Genomic DNA, 18,429 nt, shown 5'->3' with positions numbered 1-18,429 from the left:
TGATCTCCCAAAGCTATGCAGATTGCCTTAGGGTGTCCTTTGCAACTCTTTAGCTCGTTAGTACAAAATTAAGTAACATTAAAGCAAATTGTTCCTCGGGTAGTCCTAAGTCCTTAAATAAAAGTCACAGACACTATCGCTTCAGCTCTGGCAATACTTTTTCATTTATCTGTAAATCTGTCTACGTAAATACATATTAAATGTGATTGTATTGTAAGATCGAGATTACAGCAATAAATTTATTAAAATGACAAAGCAATCTGTTGGTTATCAGATGTAAAAGTTCTTTTTTCTTATTTAAAAAATGACGACAGCAAAAAAAACATATAAATTATAGTCCGAATAAGATGCAGCATCAAGTAAATAAATCATAATTTATTAAATTAAGAAATGTCGATTCAACTCCATGCCAAAAGTGTTTCAGCTTTTGCATAAATGTGAGTAAAGGCAAAATATATACAAAATTCATATGAAAATGTACTGCTTCACATGAGTACTAAAAACCTTTCGTGACTACTACTTAGAATACATAAAATACACAAGGTAAATCAACAGATAAAATCTCATTACACGAATATCATCAGAGCCTGACAATTTTGACTATTGTAAGCTTTATGTTACTTTTGGTAACAAAGGTGCTTTTTCGCACATAACTCTTGCTTTTGGACGCTGCCACATTGAATTACATTAAAATTTATATGCAGGGGCATTCGAAAACCCTTTTTAATTAACTCGCACAAGATGCGCGAACAAAAGATGCTTAAAATACAACGGGCAAAAAAGCGTTTGTACGCAATTTTTCTTGGCTTGCTTGGCAGCGGGACATGGCTAAGAGCCGAACCCACTCCTTGGTCGTAAAAGACTTTTACCAAACGGCATTCAGCAGTCCGACTTCTGAGTAGAACATTTCCTTGTATTTCTTTTTAGGTTTTTTTTCCTCTTTTTTTGTGGTTGTTGTTGTTGTTGTTGCTGCCACCGCTGAGTTTTACTTTGCTTTACAAATTGTATTTCAACGGTTTTTGCGCTTCATTAAAATTGCTGTTAAAATAACACACGCACAACAATAAGGTGGCGGGAGGGTGGCGGTGGTCTGTTGGGGCACAGAACTAGGGAATGTGGCAACTCTTGCGTAAGGTCGCTGGCAGCATACATGTGAGCGTCAGCTGACAAGGTTTACAACATGATTTTGCGGCTTTGTACCCTTTGTTATTCGCCATTGTGCGTACCAAAAAAATAACAAAAATAAACCAAAAGTTAAAAAAAAATAAGTTAAAACATGGCTCTGACAACTGCTGCGCCTTTCAGCTATCAGCCAAAAAGATAAATAAAAATAAATATAAAAACATTAACAACAACAATATGTCTGTTAACAAAAATAATAAACGCAGCTGTCGAACATTTATTACATAAATATATATTTAAAACCAAATGATGCAGAAAAAATAAAAATTATTGTATTTTAAATGAATACAATTAAATCACATTAATTAAATAAAACCTATCTATTATTAATAATCTCTCTCTTTAAATTAAGATGTTCACAAATAGATATTGTCGTTGGAAATCAAAAGGATTGTAAAGTACGAAAAGCAGAAATGAAAGCTATTTGAGGACCAAGGAACTTCTGTACAATATTTATGTCAATTGTCGCTATTTGTTGTAAAACCCTTTCTCAGGTTTACTGCCAAAATTGTTTTCAATTTGAGCCACAAATATGTATTCAACCTCAGCAGCAGCTCCCCTCCTCCATTTTACCAACGCAACTAATGGAGTTTAAGGAACCTTTTGATAGAGTGACAATAGGCCGGAAAATACGCAACGGAAATGCGAGAGGAAAGCATATTAAATAACAAGAGCTTAATGAAGCATGAGCAGCACATTGACAGCAACACGGCAGGGCCACTGTAAACAGTTTGGCAGGCAAAAGGAAACCAGAATAAAGTAACGCAAAACCAAATAAACAGAGAAAAAAAAACAAAACAAAAACAACAACAAGCAACAAACAACAAACAACATTCAAGAAGCGGCAAAGTTATTTATTGCTCATATTCGCGCCTAAACTTTGAGATCCTTTCGTCTCTTATTTTTTATATACCCTGCGCCTATGACACTGAATTAGACGAGGTATTATCAAGTTTGTGCTTTGCAGATATATATTTACAAATTAAAGTAAGTCTGAAATTTGTTACGTAGACTAATCAATTTAACTGGATTTTTTTGTTGTTCATTCCTAACAATTATCGTCCGTTTTTTCACATAATACAGCAAGTATTAATGGAAATGTGAAGAGCTCTTAAGGTTTTTTGTAGACGTTAGCAAAATTGACATTGTTGCAGGATATAATAAAGTCCATTACTCTCACTTAGTATATACGCTTCCTTCTATTGTTACATTTTATAGAATGAAATGCGCAGCTGTTGATTTTAAATTGTGCCCCTTGTTGCCTGCGGTTTTGTTAGCCCGTTGCGAATGTTCCTGTTAGCCACAGATCCTGTACCTTGCTCCACTCCTTGGGAAAGTCAGGCGCGGTCGTTTTGTAGCTGCTTTCGGGCATTGTCTCTGTTGAGTCTGAATTGTGCCATTGTTTCTGACACTTGGCTCTAAGCGGCTGCTTCAACGCTTAAAATGCCACAAATTTCGCGTGGCTTCTTCTTCTTTTTCTACTTCTTCTTCTTATACTCATTTTCTTTTTCTGTTGCGGCAACGTTTTTGTTCAACGGAAAATTTATAGTGTCGTAATGTTTGGTTGGAAATGTAAACAGTTGGTTCCCATTAAGAATTAGGTAATAAGGGAAAATACAAATTGAAATTGATTTAAATAACGATCTGTTTTCGTTGTGGACAACAACAATAAAACTAATTTAGACATAGATTAATTTTTTTATTTGTGGTATAATAGATTATCTATTTTATAATCATTTCTAACAACAATTTGAAATTGAAAATAATATTCATTAGTGTTCAGGAAATTAATTTAAAATTAAAAACGATTTTTGTTCACTTGCAAATAAGTTCCAATTAAACTAAAATCAAACCAACAATTATCATATTAATTAATTTATTTAAATGTGAAATGCAATTATATTTCAATATATACTCATAAATAAATTTGAATTTTTAATTGTAATAAACTAGAATTTAACTCCAAGTTGATAGAAAATTGAATTTAAACAGTGGCAGAGTCAACAGTTTAGGACTGTGTTCAACAACTATGCATCGAGCTGCGAGCAAAACGCTATCCGGAACCCACTTTGTGCTTTCCGTGGGGCTCCCTCTTTTATTTATTGACTGTTAAACTTTTCATTAGCCATTTCGTTTAATTCGCACACAATATCAAAGATTCAAAGGCAGGCAAGCCAAGGCAAGGCAGACCAGAGCACAGAAAAGTGATGCTTCAACAGCAGAGGCCAGCACCAAAAAAAAAAAAAAAAGGAATAGGAATAGCAATGGTGACAACGAATGGAACAACACAAACAACAACAACAACAACCAACGGCACTAAGTATAATGTATATGTGTTGAAAGCAACCACAGCAGAAACTTTATTGCCTCAGTGTGTGTGTGTGCCTGTGTGTGTGTGTGTCTCTGTGTGTGTGTGCGTGTGCTACACCACAGATACAATCAGAGCGCAATTGTCTGCGTTGATGAGCGAAGCAATGGAGCGCCCATCATATATTCCATTTTCCCTCGCCCTGTCTCTGCCTCAGACCTACCCCCAACCCCCTCAACCCCCCCAACCCCACCCCAAACATACAATATAACCATTCAGTGTGCTTTTTCATGACAAAGAGAGCACCACGTAATCATAATGATAAGAATCACGCATCCAGACACAGACTTACTGACAGCTACATTTCGAATGACAGAAAGAAAAAAAAAAACGAAAACTGTTTTCGTATGACAAAAATGTGCAATTTCTTTCGTATGATGATGAAAATTTGCCAGAATATGAGAATAAAAATAACCTTGATTCTCTCCTGTAAACAATATGATAGCAGTGTTTAATCTTCAGGTGAGCGAGCTATCATATTTATTTTTATTTATTAGGTTTTGAATATATTTATTCCCCTTTCTTAAAGCAAAGCCAAAGTGCAAATAAACTCGAAATAGAGCTTATTGTTGAAAATATGTAAAAGATCAATACAACATTCCGATTACTAATGTTAATAACAGAACATATCGATACTGCGCTCGATACCTTAATTTAAGATTACATTGAATAAATTCTTCTTAGTCTAACCGCCAAACCTAGTGCATCACTTTTTGCCGCTTGAAAAACCCAACACTTATAATTAATTATTTACCACAACAATTAAATTGTGTTTATTATTTTTAATTTATTTAATGCTCAGTATACTTGTTTAAGTAAAAGTAAAGTGCGTAAGCAATTATTTTTCAAGACAATAATTATATTGTACTAATTTTTTACTATAAAGTGCTTTACAATATTTTGCCCATCAATTAGTCAACTAATTAAAAGACAAATCCTTGGATTTTTTACATGCCTAACTAAAACAGCTGTCATTTTTCAAGGGACCGAAGAAGACAACTTTTTAACTCTACTAAATAGCCACATCTACACAGATTTCGTGATAAGCATATAATACCCTTATTTTAGAGCAAAAATACCAACATGCCTCTGCTTCAGCTTAAATCGAAAACTTTTATTCAATGTGAAACTTTAACAAATAGCAAACAACTTGTAGCGAGAAATACACACAAAAGAACTAGATGTGCCATGTTACTGTGATGCTTTACAAACTATGTATATATATATATATGAAAAGGTATTTATATATATTTATATATATACAGATATATGTATGAGCGTGTGTAGTATTTGTGCTAAAAACATCTGGGATGTGACAGCATGATGCCATGCAGCAGGGCAGAGAGTCGAGCCGCTTTGACCCGTATAAGTATGCTACAAAAGTATGTGGCTCAACTTCTAACCCCACCTCCAACTTGTCACACTCCGCCCTTGCAAAACTATTCCATGATGTTGCGTAGTAGCCAAAGTCCCAGACACGTAGTCATTCCGTTTACTTTGGCCACATTATGCAGCCGTAGAGTTGAGAGTGCACATTGCATAAGAAAACATTCGAGTGGTGTGACACATACATATTGCAGCACTTAGCCCCACCACACGATGCCACCCGGAACCACGACGAAAACTCACATAATACTTAGTCGCTCCACTTAAGCCGAGTCGAACGCAACGTGACGCGATTTTTATATGAAAGTCAATATCTTCAAATATGCGAGATGAATTGAGGCATCCACGGCAAAAGCGAAAGCAATTTATTGAAGCATAGTCAAAGCATGCTCTTCTTGGTGTATTCAAATACTCTTTTCAATAATCAGAAGGGAGTATGTCCGATCATAATAGGCCAATCAAAAATAAGGAATGGGTTATTTAAATATATATAAATATATGTATATTCGCCAAGTTGAAAATAAATGGAATCAATAAATTTGTTTGCCACTAGAAGTCGCCAGATTTATTCAGCAACGCTCTTGTCTATTTTTTCATTTCGAAATCTATCTATTTTGTGTCCAACAGGAAAATTTATTACTGCATTTGCATTCCCATTTGTATTTTATATATTTTTATATTTGTGGTTAGTTGCGCGGGTTGCATCGATATTAAATGTCCCTTCAGCTAGACAAAAAAAAATATATAAATAAAAAGCACAAAACATGTAAATCAATGGACGCAGTTAATTTTCCAGTGCGGTTGGCCAAATGATGTAGCAAGCCATGTTCCAGCTTTTATTTACTTCATATGAATTAAACTGATTAAAACTAGTTAAATAGTAAATTGTAACAACTTTACTGTAACATAACTGAATGTGACAGGATATCAGCTTTAGCTTGTTCGATATTTCATTTTTTATTTTGTGTTTCGGTTTTTAGTTAATGTTTTGTCTCGTTAAATTCATTATTTTTACATCATTAATTGACTGATAAAAGGGCGAATGCTTTTTATATGCTTCTATTTCTCTTATTCAAAATGAAAAGTACTCTCAAAAGTAAAAATGAATCTATTTTTTAAAAATTACTTTTTATAATGTAGAAAGCAGAAATATAATTTGCTATCTCGACTAATATGTTGGAATTGTGTGTGACTATATAAAAAGTATGATTGAAATTAAATACATATAATTTTTAAGTTCCTGAAAAATCGACGCTCTCTTTTTTTTTGAGTGTAGAAGGATTAGATTCATGTTTTTTGCATAAATGAAATACATACTTATAGTAAATACTGTCATAAATAAGATATAGCATAGGGAAATATGTGGTAAAATTAGTTATTGCACTAACCTGATGCCGCCCACATTTAATATAATCCGATTTTCGCCATCCATGTTGCATGCAACAGTTGTGGTAACAGCAGCCGCATGCCCAAATTGATTTCAGTTAGCCAGTCAATATTTTAAGCCAATCCACAAATCGATTTCAATATACAAACATACTATCCTTATTCATCGAATCGAAAGAATAATGTTTATTTAATATTATTTTTTTATAAAAGCTTTATCTATTTTATGCACTTATTTAAACACTTGCACAAAACACAAGCAAGCCGCGAAATGCTTTTCAATTAATGCTGAGTCCACAAAATGGTTGCAGCAATTCCTGCTCCGGTTTTGGTTTGCTTTGCATATCCATTTGGGCTTCCAACTGTAAAGGGAATGAAATAGTTAGTTGTGGTTTCTGTAATGCGCGCAGCGAAATTGTGCTATAATCCCGAGTAATGTGAGTGCTGCAAATTTAGTGCATTTTATTACATTTGCCAGCCGAAACGAATCGTTTTTATATTCGAGGGTTGGCTGAAAAGTTATTGGCGAAACTTTATGGCGGGTTCGTAAAAATGACAAGATGCAAATAAATCAAACATAAATCGAGCCATGAAATCTAAATTGAATTGAGCTAATCAAAACTCTTGGATCGATTCGAAGTCGAAAAGAAAGAGACTTCAGTCAAATGCAAATGTTCATTTGTGAATCGAATATCTATTTTAATTTTAATTATTAGTATACATCTATTAAGAAGTTTGAAAAAGTAAATAGATTTTTGATTTTTAAGTTTGACAGAAAGCTTAAATAGTGTTTAGAATAGTTTTTCGCTCATTTCAAATTCAAATCTGAAGCTGAATTCAAATGAAAATTTAACTTTGACTTATACAATTATTAATTATCAAAATAAACAATATATAATTAATATAAATGGTCTTATTTAACTTTTTTCAAATTTTCTAAACTTAATTTTTAAATATTATCCTTTTAATCTGTGATTTTTTATTTTATTGTTTTTTCAAATCCTAATCATTCGAATTAATTAGATTGGTTGAGGTCCGATTCACAAATATTCTGTAAATTTGACAGAAACTATTTATGCCATATGGGACTGTATAGAGGGTATACCATAGTCGGGCACATTCGTATTTGTTTATGTATGTACTTTATGTAAATAAATATTTTTGAAATTTTGGTTTTTTGTTTCAAGGTGAATAATTATTTGTGGTTGACTTCAAAATTTCGTTCATAACCAGGATGGTAGAGCTTCCAAAATATCAAATTCTTAGTCGCTATATGAAAATTAATGGGATTATATTTTCAAATAAAATTCATTTGCATTTATAATTTCAATTTAAAAATATCAAATTAATAATCAAATATGTTCAAAGTGACACAAAATGGGGCGAGGACTCAATATGTTGGAGTTTTGTCTATCTGTGGTTTGTGGCTTTTTTCGCTTATTTCATTTATGTAAGTTGCCATTGTCGATTCGAACGACAAGAGTCGAGAAAAGCTGAGGATGTCGACAATTCAATAAGCCCGAGAGTGGAGAAAGTAATGTCACGTGAATTTGACTTTGGCATTCCAATAATTTAATATATACAATAGCATATTGTCAGAATCAAATACATGATAACTTGGAAGACATCGCAAATATGTAAATATGACAGCTGCTGGGACAATCCAATGCTGTTTAAGGCAAATTTAAAGGAAATTCTTGAGTCCCCTATTTATTTCACATACGCCAAAGTTTGTGGTGGTAGTTGGGAGATTGGCAAAACTTTTGCTGGCCAAGATTGTGCTGATTGATAGTCACACAAGTGAGGAAAAGTTGTGGTAAAAATAAATATCTCGCGCCCTTAGATGCGAAACTGACAAATGACCCTTTGAAAGACAAAGAGAAAGTTGTTTTCACTCTGTATATGAAGTAATAAATAGTTGTTTAACAGATTATTTATGTACACTATGTGAGAGACTGTCAGTTTTAGCTTTCAAGCATAAATTAAAATCAAACTGCGAACTTGATGAGTTTGTTTGTTTTTTTTTTCTTTTTTTTTTGTCCATTTAAAAGCAAAATAAAACTGGTTATTATAAATCATCGGTTGCGAAACAAATTGTATATGCATGCCATTAATTTTTGATTACTTTTCTCAAATTATGTTAAAAACAAATCGAGAAAATACATTAATTATAACATTTAAATATAATGATTCATTCATCTAGGTTGAAATCTTAAAAGGGCAGGAGAATTTCAGAATACAGCAAGTAGAAGGAAAAGTAAAAGTATTGAGGGCAAAAGTTTACAACGCACTCACAAATATAATCAGCTCGGAATATATCACGTCGTTACGACATTTTTATGGCCAACAGTTGAATGGGTGTTGCTGCCACTTGCAGCGCATTAAACGATGATATTTTTTATTCCGACCACTTTGCATGGTATGCAAATTTTGTACTTGGCCGCACTTGTGCACAGTCTGGTAATAAAATGTAAGCCCAGTTAGGCAAACGCCATATGCTCGCTGTCAAAATAACAAAATGCCGGCTAAGGGCGGCGAGCTGGCGACAAAGTCTGCAAAAGGACCACTCAGCTAACGGTTAATCAACTGGCTACGCCGACGACAGACCCACTCACTCAGCCATACTAACTGACTAGACCATGTGAAGATATATATATATATAGATATATACCGGAATACGAGTATTCAACTCTAACATGCAATTGTGAGAACATGCAACTGGAACTGGCAGCGCTTCAAGTGCGTCATCAATCTCTGCTGTGTGGGGAATTTCCATTCATTGGCTGTGGCAATAAAGAAAGTCTGAGTGGGAGTGGGAGGGGGAGAGGCGAAATGGCAAAGTGGCAGGAGAGAGATACTCGAATCCTGAGTGCTTTCAGTTCGCGCTTTGTCTTAGTCTCATTGAGGCACCGCCTGCTGTTGGCACTTTCGGGCCCAACATTCAGTCAGTCAATCAACAGCTCATTGATGCTTTCGTGAATTGCCACTTTAAGAACTGACGGACTTTGATTTCAGCAGATTTCCATTTACGATTCGTATTATCACATGTAAATATTAAGCTTAAATCAATATCGGATTGAGGGAAACTATAAATGGCATTTTCAAAAATCTTTCTAAATTTGTTTGAAATCTTTACATTCTTAAACATGTTTTTACTAATCTCTAATCATATATATTTTTTGTTTTGCTTGGTCTTTTTTGGATTTCACCAACTCTTATATTAATAACTGAACCATTTTGCATTTTAATAGCCTCAATATATAATATTCGAGATTTAATTTTATTTGTTGCATCAATAATATCTTTTTTTAAAATTATTTGTAATTTATTTAATCTTACTTTACTTTGAATTTTGTAATTCTCTGCTTAGAATTGAATCCTCTAAAGAGTAGGATACATTTAAGAAATAAATTTTAAAAAATGTGAGTTTCAAATCCTTTTTTTATGAATGACATCAATTTACACAAAACAAGAGCAATATAAATTTAGATAGTCCAACTAGAACTTGAGTTAGATCCTAGCTGCTGGCAGTCGTAGCTAAGTAACTGATATGTATATATTATTTGGCAACAAATAATGTAAAACAGCTGGCAAAACAATGGAACTTGCCAGATGCCTGCCCGAAAAGTTTGGCGTTACGCAAAGTTAAGAAAAAACTGGGCGAACAACAAACGAAACAATGTTATGTGAAAAATGGAAAGTTGAGAGTGGAAAGTTGAAATTGCACTGCCAACTGATCAGACAAACCATAAATAAATATATAAGTTTGTCTCTCGCATTGTTTGGCTACCAAATAACAGCCAAAATCAATGGATGCGAGAACGACAAAAAGGATGACTGCAAGCAACACGGAACAAGGTCAAATCCCCATTGTCCAACAACAGAAGCTTTCCCACCAACAAAGCGAATCCGACTATTAGTCGATACTGAAGTAGAGCTAAAAATGAAATGATTATGCATCCGTTTGTAAATGAAGCAGACAACTGCAACTAGTCGATTTGCTGCAAGGCAAGGCTAAAACCAACTGCTGAAAAGCTGTTGAATTGATTTTGATTTTAATAAGCCACGTACTGCTTTGACTTATTTGAATATTAATGAGACTGAAAATGGAATCGATTTATGTCTGACATAACTTGTCGAGTCTTTGCTTGGCATACTTATTGGAGTTAGTATAAAGATAAAAAGAAAATTAAATACTTTGGGTGTAGAGAGTAAAACATTTCACGAATAACAACAAATCCATAATTCATTTCTGAATTTTATCCAACATAATCGCATTGATATTGGAGCAGCAATGCCAGCTAAGAATGCATAAGAAACCAAGAAAGAGAATAAAAATCGAATAATGATTACAGAAAACAGAAGATGGCGCATTAGAAATCATTGGATGTTGCCAAATGCTATTATGCTAATATATTTAAGTACATATGGCAAAATGCCTTCTTTAGATGGTTGCTTGGCAGATGTTGGAGCTTCATTGTGGTTGTCTTGTGAATTTTTGATTGTATTTATTTATGATTTATTATGTAATTATTCTAGAGTTAGGCACTCAGCGCCCATCTATAGACAATAACTTACCTATGCATACAAATATTAATTGATTTTTTGAATAAGTCAAAAATAATTTGCTCAGAAGCATTCAAAGTTAAACCATATTCAAATAATTTAGGGCTGCAAATGGAATGCAAACGTTTCGAACACAAAATGCACATGAAATTCATGCAAACAAATTTCAACAAAAAAAAAAAAAAAAAATGAATATTTCAAACAGGTAAATATTTGGAGCTACACCCAAAACTAAACAAACATTTTGCGGCTGGAGGCTGGAGGGTTTTGGGCTGATATCATAAAACCTTTGCCTTATGGCCATGAAATGTTTATGTGGTTTTACTAACTTAAATGTAAACATATTTGCTTTTAATTAAAACCACGATGCCAGCTGACTAAATGACTGTGCCGATTTTGAACGTGGCATCAAACTGCAAACAGACACTTCGATTGAAGTTTGTGTTAAACTAGATTCAACTAAATATTTTCCAATTTGCACAGCAAACCTGTCGAAACGGCAACAGTATTTGTGATCAACAAATATTGAGCAAACTTTCAAGGATAAATAGGAAAGATAAAATAGTTTTATGCTAGTGCTCTAAGCTAAAGAAGAAATATTAAAATATATACACATATATTTATATATCACTAAGAAAGTTGTTTATTTAAGCAAGTCAACTACAATTTCCATAAATAAGCCTTTGGGAAATATATTTAAGATCCAGCCTTAGAGTTAGTGCTGCCAAGTTTATTTGTCTTAAATAAAGTATAAGCATACATTTGAGTCTTTTACTACTTTATGCAATAGGTGCTTGACGGCATCCATTTGCAAAGGCAGATGAAAAGAAAATAGTTTCTTAGGCGGCCTGCCAATGCCATATACCAAGCACATGTACACCTCCTCCTCCTCCTCGCTTTCCACACATATGTATGTATATGTATACGTACATATTTCGAATACATTTTCCATGACAAACGTAAAAATAAAAAAATAAAAAATATTTTCATTTTGCCTGCGCTTCCAACACGAAGTGGAGGTGGAAGCGGCCGGGTTAGCAGTATGTAAAGCAATTTCTGATTTATGCTACAGCCAAAGGAAAAACTGCTGAAAAGTAAGCACTAAAATAAGTTATATAAGTACTTACGAACAAACATGCACATAGAAATATATTTGTGTGTTTTAGTGCCCACTCTGTAGTAGTTAAATGAACTCATAGCAATGCTCGCAGTTCAAGCGAAACTTTCTATGAATGTGATAGATGGATTTGGTTAAAGTATTCGATGAGCCTGCGTATTGCCGTAACTACCAATGGATTTATAAGCCAGACAATGGGGAATTTTTTTCCTTTATTGAACAGTGCGTGAAATGGTCAAGAGTTTAAGAGTAAAATCTTAAACTTATCGGAACCAAAACTCAATTTGGCAACTATTTTGCTGGCATTCAATATTTGTTCTGTTGGTTTTTTTAGTATATACCCTAAATTGTAGTTCGATAATTGTCGTGTTCAGTATGCGATAACAAAATGTGTGAGATAAGTTTTAATTTGGTATCAGTTAGTCTTTGACAAAAGAGCTCGAACACCTGCCTACGTCAATTTTATCGTCGTGATAATATCCATCAATAGGAATTGAGTCATTGCAGTAGTAATCAAACAACATCGCTTCGAAGATGTTCATAAAATCAGACATTAAGAACATTAAGAACAGCTGTGTCGACAATCAAATACTCTGCAAACATATACTATATTCAATGTTATTCCACGATCATCCCTATCACTTAATACAAATTCAAATATAAATATATATACAATCATTTTCATACTGCAATTGTTATATGCCATTAGTCAATGCCTAATAATTTAACCTATAATTTTATTTTTAAAAATAGCTGATTGTGAATAAAAAAATATCATTTTGGTTTATTTGTTTTTAATGCTTATAATGAGTGTCATTCGATTATTATACCCGTCTGATTTTAAGCAAACTACAATTTGAATATTTACGTTAATAATTATTTGCCAAATTAAAACTTTCTATTTTTCAGTAATTTGTTCACTTCAAACAAACAATTTATGTTTATATTATAAATGACTGATTTATATTATAAAAGAGTACAATATAATAAGATATATCGCATATTATTTGAAACAAATTCGCTACAATTCATATAAGTTTTCTTCTTTTTTTATAGCATTTACAAATTGCACTTTCCAAACTAAGAAGTTACACACTGGCTGTGAAAATATGTATATCCTTTGAAAGGGTATAATATTCACCAATCAAGTCATGCCCATATGGATAACATATCAGTTGCCGCCAGTGAGCATGTGGGACGTTGACGTCATGTGCTGCATCTGCTGCAGGCACACAGCTTGCTTAATTAAATTTGCAAAGTATTTTTCTTGCAGTTAATTCTCACAACTGCATCGCACGACGATGCACGATGGGGATGGGAATGGGAATGGGGATGGGAATGGGGATGGAGATGTGTATGTGAATGGGAATGGGGTTGGAGTTTGGTGGATAAATGCCAACAGCAAGCAGGAGGTGGCCAGAAGCTGAGCCGCTACCTGCTGGCGCCGGAAAGTGGGCTACACTCCCAAGTCAGTAGGTCACCGGCCTGAGAGCAGATAGTTTGCTGTCAACGAGTAGCGCCATATGCCTCGAGCTATAGCTGAAGCTCATCTCAGCTCAGCTCAACTTGGAACGGAACAGAACAAAACAGAATGTTCCTTCCCGCATCCGCATCCGTAGCACTGGCAACACCCAGGAGAATGCTTGCACTCAACAACTGCCAAAGCTTGTTGCCATAGGCGTTCAACTGTTCGTTTTTTATTTAATGGGTTTTCTTTTCATTTTTGTCGAAATATTGTAGTCCTCGAGTTTTCTTCAAATCTTCACATCGCATTTTTCAAGGCTTCACCTTTTTGGCAAGTAAGCTAAAAATGTTGATTAAATATTTTGTTTTATGTTTGGCGCACGGATGCCAAAGCTCTTCCAAAAATAACTTTTTGAACAACTTTATTAATTATTCGTAATTATGTGAAACAGGATTTCAACTTGGCTGCATATTTGCGGGGAATTGTCTCTTTATACCCCGAACCCATCGAAAATGGCCAAAAAGGGTATACTGAAGTTGGGCAAAAGTATGCAGCAGGCAGAGGGGAGCACGTCTCTCCCCCAGAAGGTAAACAAGTTCGTGATCCGCATCGAAAGTTGATTCTTGTAAGTATTAAATTTTCTAAATCAATAATATATGAGTTTTGAATAGTTGAAGTAAGAACAAGGATGGTTAAGTTAATTTACATCGGCAACTTTAATTTTATTAAATTAATTTGAAAACTTTTCTATTTTTCATAATATAATTTTCGCAGAAACTTTTCCATTGTCCTTAGTCAGAGATATGCTGAATTTCTATCAGCTGTCATCTGCAACAATCCAACTAGCCAAATGTATTTTAGGCAGTTGCAATCAGACACGATTTAAGCAAGTAATATCCATTGGGACGGACAAAAATAGTATACTCTCTAGACTGTGAATTCACCTAGCTAAAGACTATGTAAAATCGGTAGCTATAATCGCCTTAGACAGAAGAAGATGCAGTATCTTGTCTTGAAGACATAGAAACCCTCAACCCGAAAAAAAATGTTTTTAGTTCGTGCAAGAATCATGGTTGATGAAGCAGCAATAGCTCTAAAATTCACATAAAACATAAAAAGCACTCAAATGTTATAGTTTCTACTTTTTGACAAACAAATCTAAATGATAAAAATTGAAGGAATGACTACGCTTAACGCTTTAAATCTGAAATATTGGTCGCCAATATGATTTGTCCAACATATAGGCTCTGTGATTTATGTAAATTTCTTCGGCACTGGCAAGGAGCGCAAAGCAAACAGATTGATTGCCTGTCATTTTTATGTCAATTTATAATAAAATAAAGCAAATCGCAAGAAAAGTCATGTGTCTTATTTTTTGACAGATTATATATCTGTATAGAAAAAATGCGAAAAACAATTTTACGACATAATTATTTCGTTCGTAGTACATCATTTTAAATCGTATCGACACAAATCGTAATACATAAAAAAAAAAACTCAGGCGCTTTTCACAGTTTCTTTGGGTTTTTTTTTAGTTGCTTTTTTCTTTATTGTTGGAATCTCTTACACTAAAAGCAGTGCTAAGGAAATCGCTTGTTTTTTTCTTTATGTGAAATGCTCATTTACATTAAGAGCATACTTTGTTTAAATAAATGGTCTTTCAGCACACCAAGACACACACATAAAGAACTATCCGGTCCAATTATATTTTCATGGTGTCTGGTGGAAAGCAATTTGCCAGATCTCTTTATTAAAATTGCTGCGTAAATGGCGAACAATAAAATTTTATTATTGTTGCCAGTCATTTCGGAATTATCATATTAGATATGCATATTGCGCATACGACTCGTTGCATTCGCAATTTGATTACCCATTGCAACTGGCAGCAATTTCATAATACACTTTGACTATGAAGAATTTCTTCGACTTCAACTACACAGCCGACATCAAGTGAACACCATTAGGGACATACACACTACACACACACTTTTCAAATTGTCCTCGGTCGTAAACCTTACAACGTGCACAATTGCAGTTGGTGCTTCTCAATTTCTGTTGTTTTTCAGCATTGGTTCCAAAGTTGGCAGCATGTTTTATGGCCAAGCGAAAGCAGAGTTGAACCCTTAATTACATTCGTCACAGCGCCATCTCAATCAGTCACTTTGCTCGACTCTATGCGGACTGCAGAGGTGCATCGGAGTCGCAAAGTTTCTAGGTTTCTATGGGTCTGTTTAGCTTACTGCCAACCTTGGAATACGGCCCGTAACTCAATTACGGGATAGCAGCACAAAGCGGATTTCGGCCCGTTTTCGAATCGCGCACATCGAGTCGACCATAAAAAAATTTGATAAATGCATAAGGACCGTGTCTGAACCAACTGACTTGTTTAGCTAGCGAGTCCTTTAGCAGTTGGCACTTGGACTATGTTGTGTTTATGTCTTAGTGCCACATAAAAAGTGACAAAAGTTGACAACACCAAAAAGTTTTTTGCGAGTGTGTGTGTGTATGTATGTGTGTGTGTGTCCCATTGGGTTGTGCTTGGGAATGTATGTGTTTTAGGTGAATTCCCCGGCCAATCTGAGGCACCATAAATTAAACCTTTTTGTCCCGCACCATAAGCAACACAAAATATCTGAGCGCATTAAGAGCAAACTTTGTTTTTTACTAACAAACGGCAAACTAATAAAACAACATTTGGCAAACAGTAAAATGCGAGGCATAAATACGCTTTCTAAACTTTAAAGAACAATGCAGCCAAACTTAAATCTAGCTTGACTTCACTTTTCAAGAAAGTTGCGAATTTTTGGTCATCAACAATAATGAAGATAAAGTAGGAAAACTGAAAGAAATCATTTTTCACCTAAAAGTGTTCAAAGTTAGATTGAGAAAAATAAATAAAACAATTTTTAACTTTTGTGGGCTTAAGAAAAACTTCTTCCGTTTTATTTCTACAAAACAAACCAGAAATTACTGTATTTAATTATTATTATTTGTTTTACTTTAAATAATGATAGTTTTAATTATACTAATCGATCGATTAATAGCAGTTTTAAATATTTATTATATTTTTTGGAATCATCTATCAAATGGGTTATATTACTCATACGACTTAAACAAATTTCTCTCTTTAAATATGGATTAATTTAAATACTAACGTTGGTAAATAGTTTTCAAATACTTCTTAGGCATCTACCAATAAATATATAACACAAATGCGTACGATCTTTCGAAATTGATTTTGTGTAAATATTAAAATAAAGAGAGCGATAAGTTTTGGGTTCCAACTCGTTTATCATACCCAAAGTGCAAATGAATTACTGATATCCCTTAAAGACATTCCGAGTCGTTTCTAGCCATATGTTATCTGTGTCGGTACCAATTCAAATTTACTTCTCTTGACTCCCGGTTAGAAGGAAAGCGCCCATATAAATTGACGCTGACATACGGGGAGGATATCTTACCGTTGGGCAGCTTTATTTTATAGCTCCCTTGGCAGCGCCACACAAATATAAACATGTACAACAAAAAATAAACTAAACATGAAAACCGAATGAAACCCAGTTAGGCGCATTAAAGTTTTGCCAAGCCGAACCCCAAATCAAGTTGTAAAGTTTGCTAAACAGAATCTATAGATAAATAGACTGCTCACCTCGGCCAATGCCAGATGCTTTAATCCTTTAAGCAAACTTTGTGGTTGGCAGTAGTCCATGGGAAATCCTTAATGCTTGCCGCACTCCTTAGTATTACGGTAATAATTTGTTGGTTACACTTTAGTACACACACACACACACACACACACAGAGACACACACACAGAGAGAGACACACACAGACACACACCAGGACACTCAACGCGGCAACCTGTCGTCCAGTTGTCCAAGCCAAAATTACACCGCACCACACCACGACCGGTTACACTCCGAGACACACTCACTGGCTTATTAGCACTTTTCCACTTCTTGGCCACTTCTTGGCCACTTCGTCGAGGGCCGCAGCGCTGCCAGTGGGCTTGCTTGTGTTTGTGGCCAGCGTGAACGTTCCGGTGTCAAGTGGCGAGTCGTTGTTGTTGTTGCCGCACGCACGTCTAAATACGAACTGAATTGTGAACGCTGCCTGCGAAAAGGACATGACATTAACTACCTCTGCTGCTGCTGCCGCTGGCGCGGTCGCTGCTGCTGTCTTTGTCGCTGTGCCGCATTACTCCAGCCGACTAACGGGATGCTGCAACTTAAAGTTGCTGATACAGCGAGAGAGAGCGAGAGAGAGAGCGCGTGAGAGAGCGCTTGAAAGCTTTAACATCTGTGTATTGGTATTTGTGTGCGTGTGTGGTGAATAACGCTGAATGATACACTGAGAATTTTTGCAAGTCAAATTGCGAATGCAAATGATGACAAGAATTGAAACATTAAAAATTACATAAATAAAGAGTTAAAAAACAAACAATTGGACGCTTAGCCAACGGTCAAATTTAACTTATAACCAAAGCTCATAAGACTTTTAATAACAAATAAATACTTTGTTGTTCTCTCTTTTTTCTTAAATTAAGAAATCAGCAGCCTCGCCAAGTAGAAAAGCAATCCATTTTTTAAAGCAACTTTGTGAATCATTTCATGGTGTTCTGGATTTTTTGCAATTGATGCAACAAGTTTTGAATTTTTAATGATCAAATATCCCAAATTAAAAGCACAAAAAACCTACAATTAAATTTTGAATTTAATTGCCAAACAGGAAATAAGCAATAATATAAATACAAGATTATTGAACAGTTTCACCACAACAATACTCTATAATTCTTATATGTATATAATTTGTACTTATTAATTAATATTTATTTAAAGGCAATAATAAATTGTGATTTGGTGTAAATAATTATTGATCAAAATGAAATACTTTGGATGCCTTTTCTAATTTGAACACAACAATACGTATTAAAAATATATTTTTTGGCATGTAACTTGTA

General features: G+C 34.4%; 1 protein-coding gene across 1 annotated transcript in view; it reads right to left on the bottom strand.

The window, feature by feature from the left end:
- The window catches only part of LOC6566865 (potassium voltage-gated channel protein Shaw), a 46,030-nt gene extending 28,494 nt beyond the window's left edge, over nucleotides 1–17,536 (bottom strand). Inside the window, exons 1-2 of the mRNA XM_032739231.2 lie at nucleotides 17,120–17,536; nucleotides 6,325–6,684 (exon numbers count right to left, since the gene is read on the bottom strand). Of these exons, the coding sequence (XP_032595122.1) occupies nucleotides 6,325–6,368 (44 nt within the window). The 5' untranslated portion in view covers nucleotides 6,369–6,684; nucleotides 17,120–17,536. The remainder of the gene's footprint in view (nucleotides 1–6,324; nucleotides 6,685–17,119) is intronic.
- Between the last annotated feature and the right edge of the window lie 893 nt (nucleotides 17,537–18,429).

Source organism: Drosophila grimshawi, unplaced genomic scaffold, assembly GCF_018153295.1.
Source record: "Drosophila grimshawi isolate 15287-2541.00 unplaced genomic scaffold, ASM1815329v1 contig_1377, whole genome shotgun sequence".
Lineage (NCBI taxonomy): Eukaryota > Metazoa > Arthropoda > Insecta > Diptera > Drosophilidae > Drosophila > Drosophila grimshawi.
The sequence above is the reverse complement of the archived record's forward strand: the minus strand, read 5'-3'. Positions and strand labels throughout refer to the sequence as shown.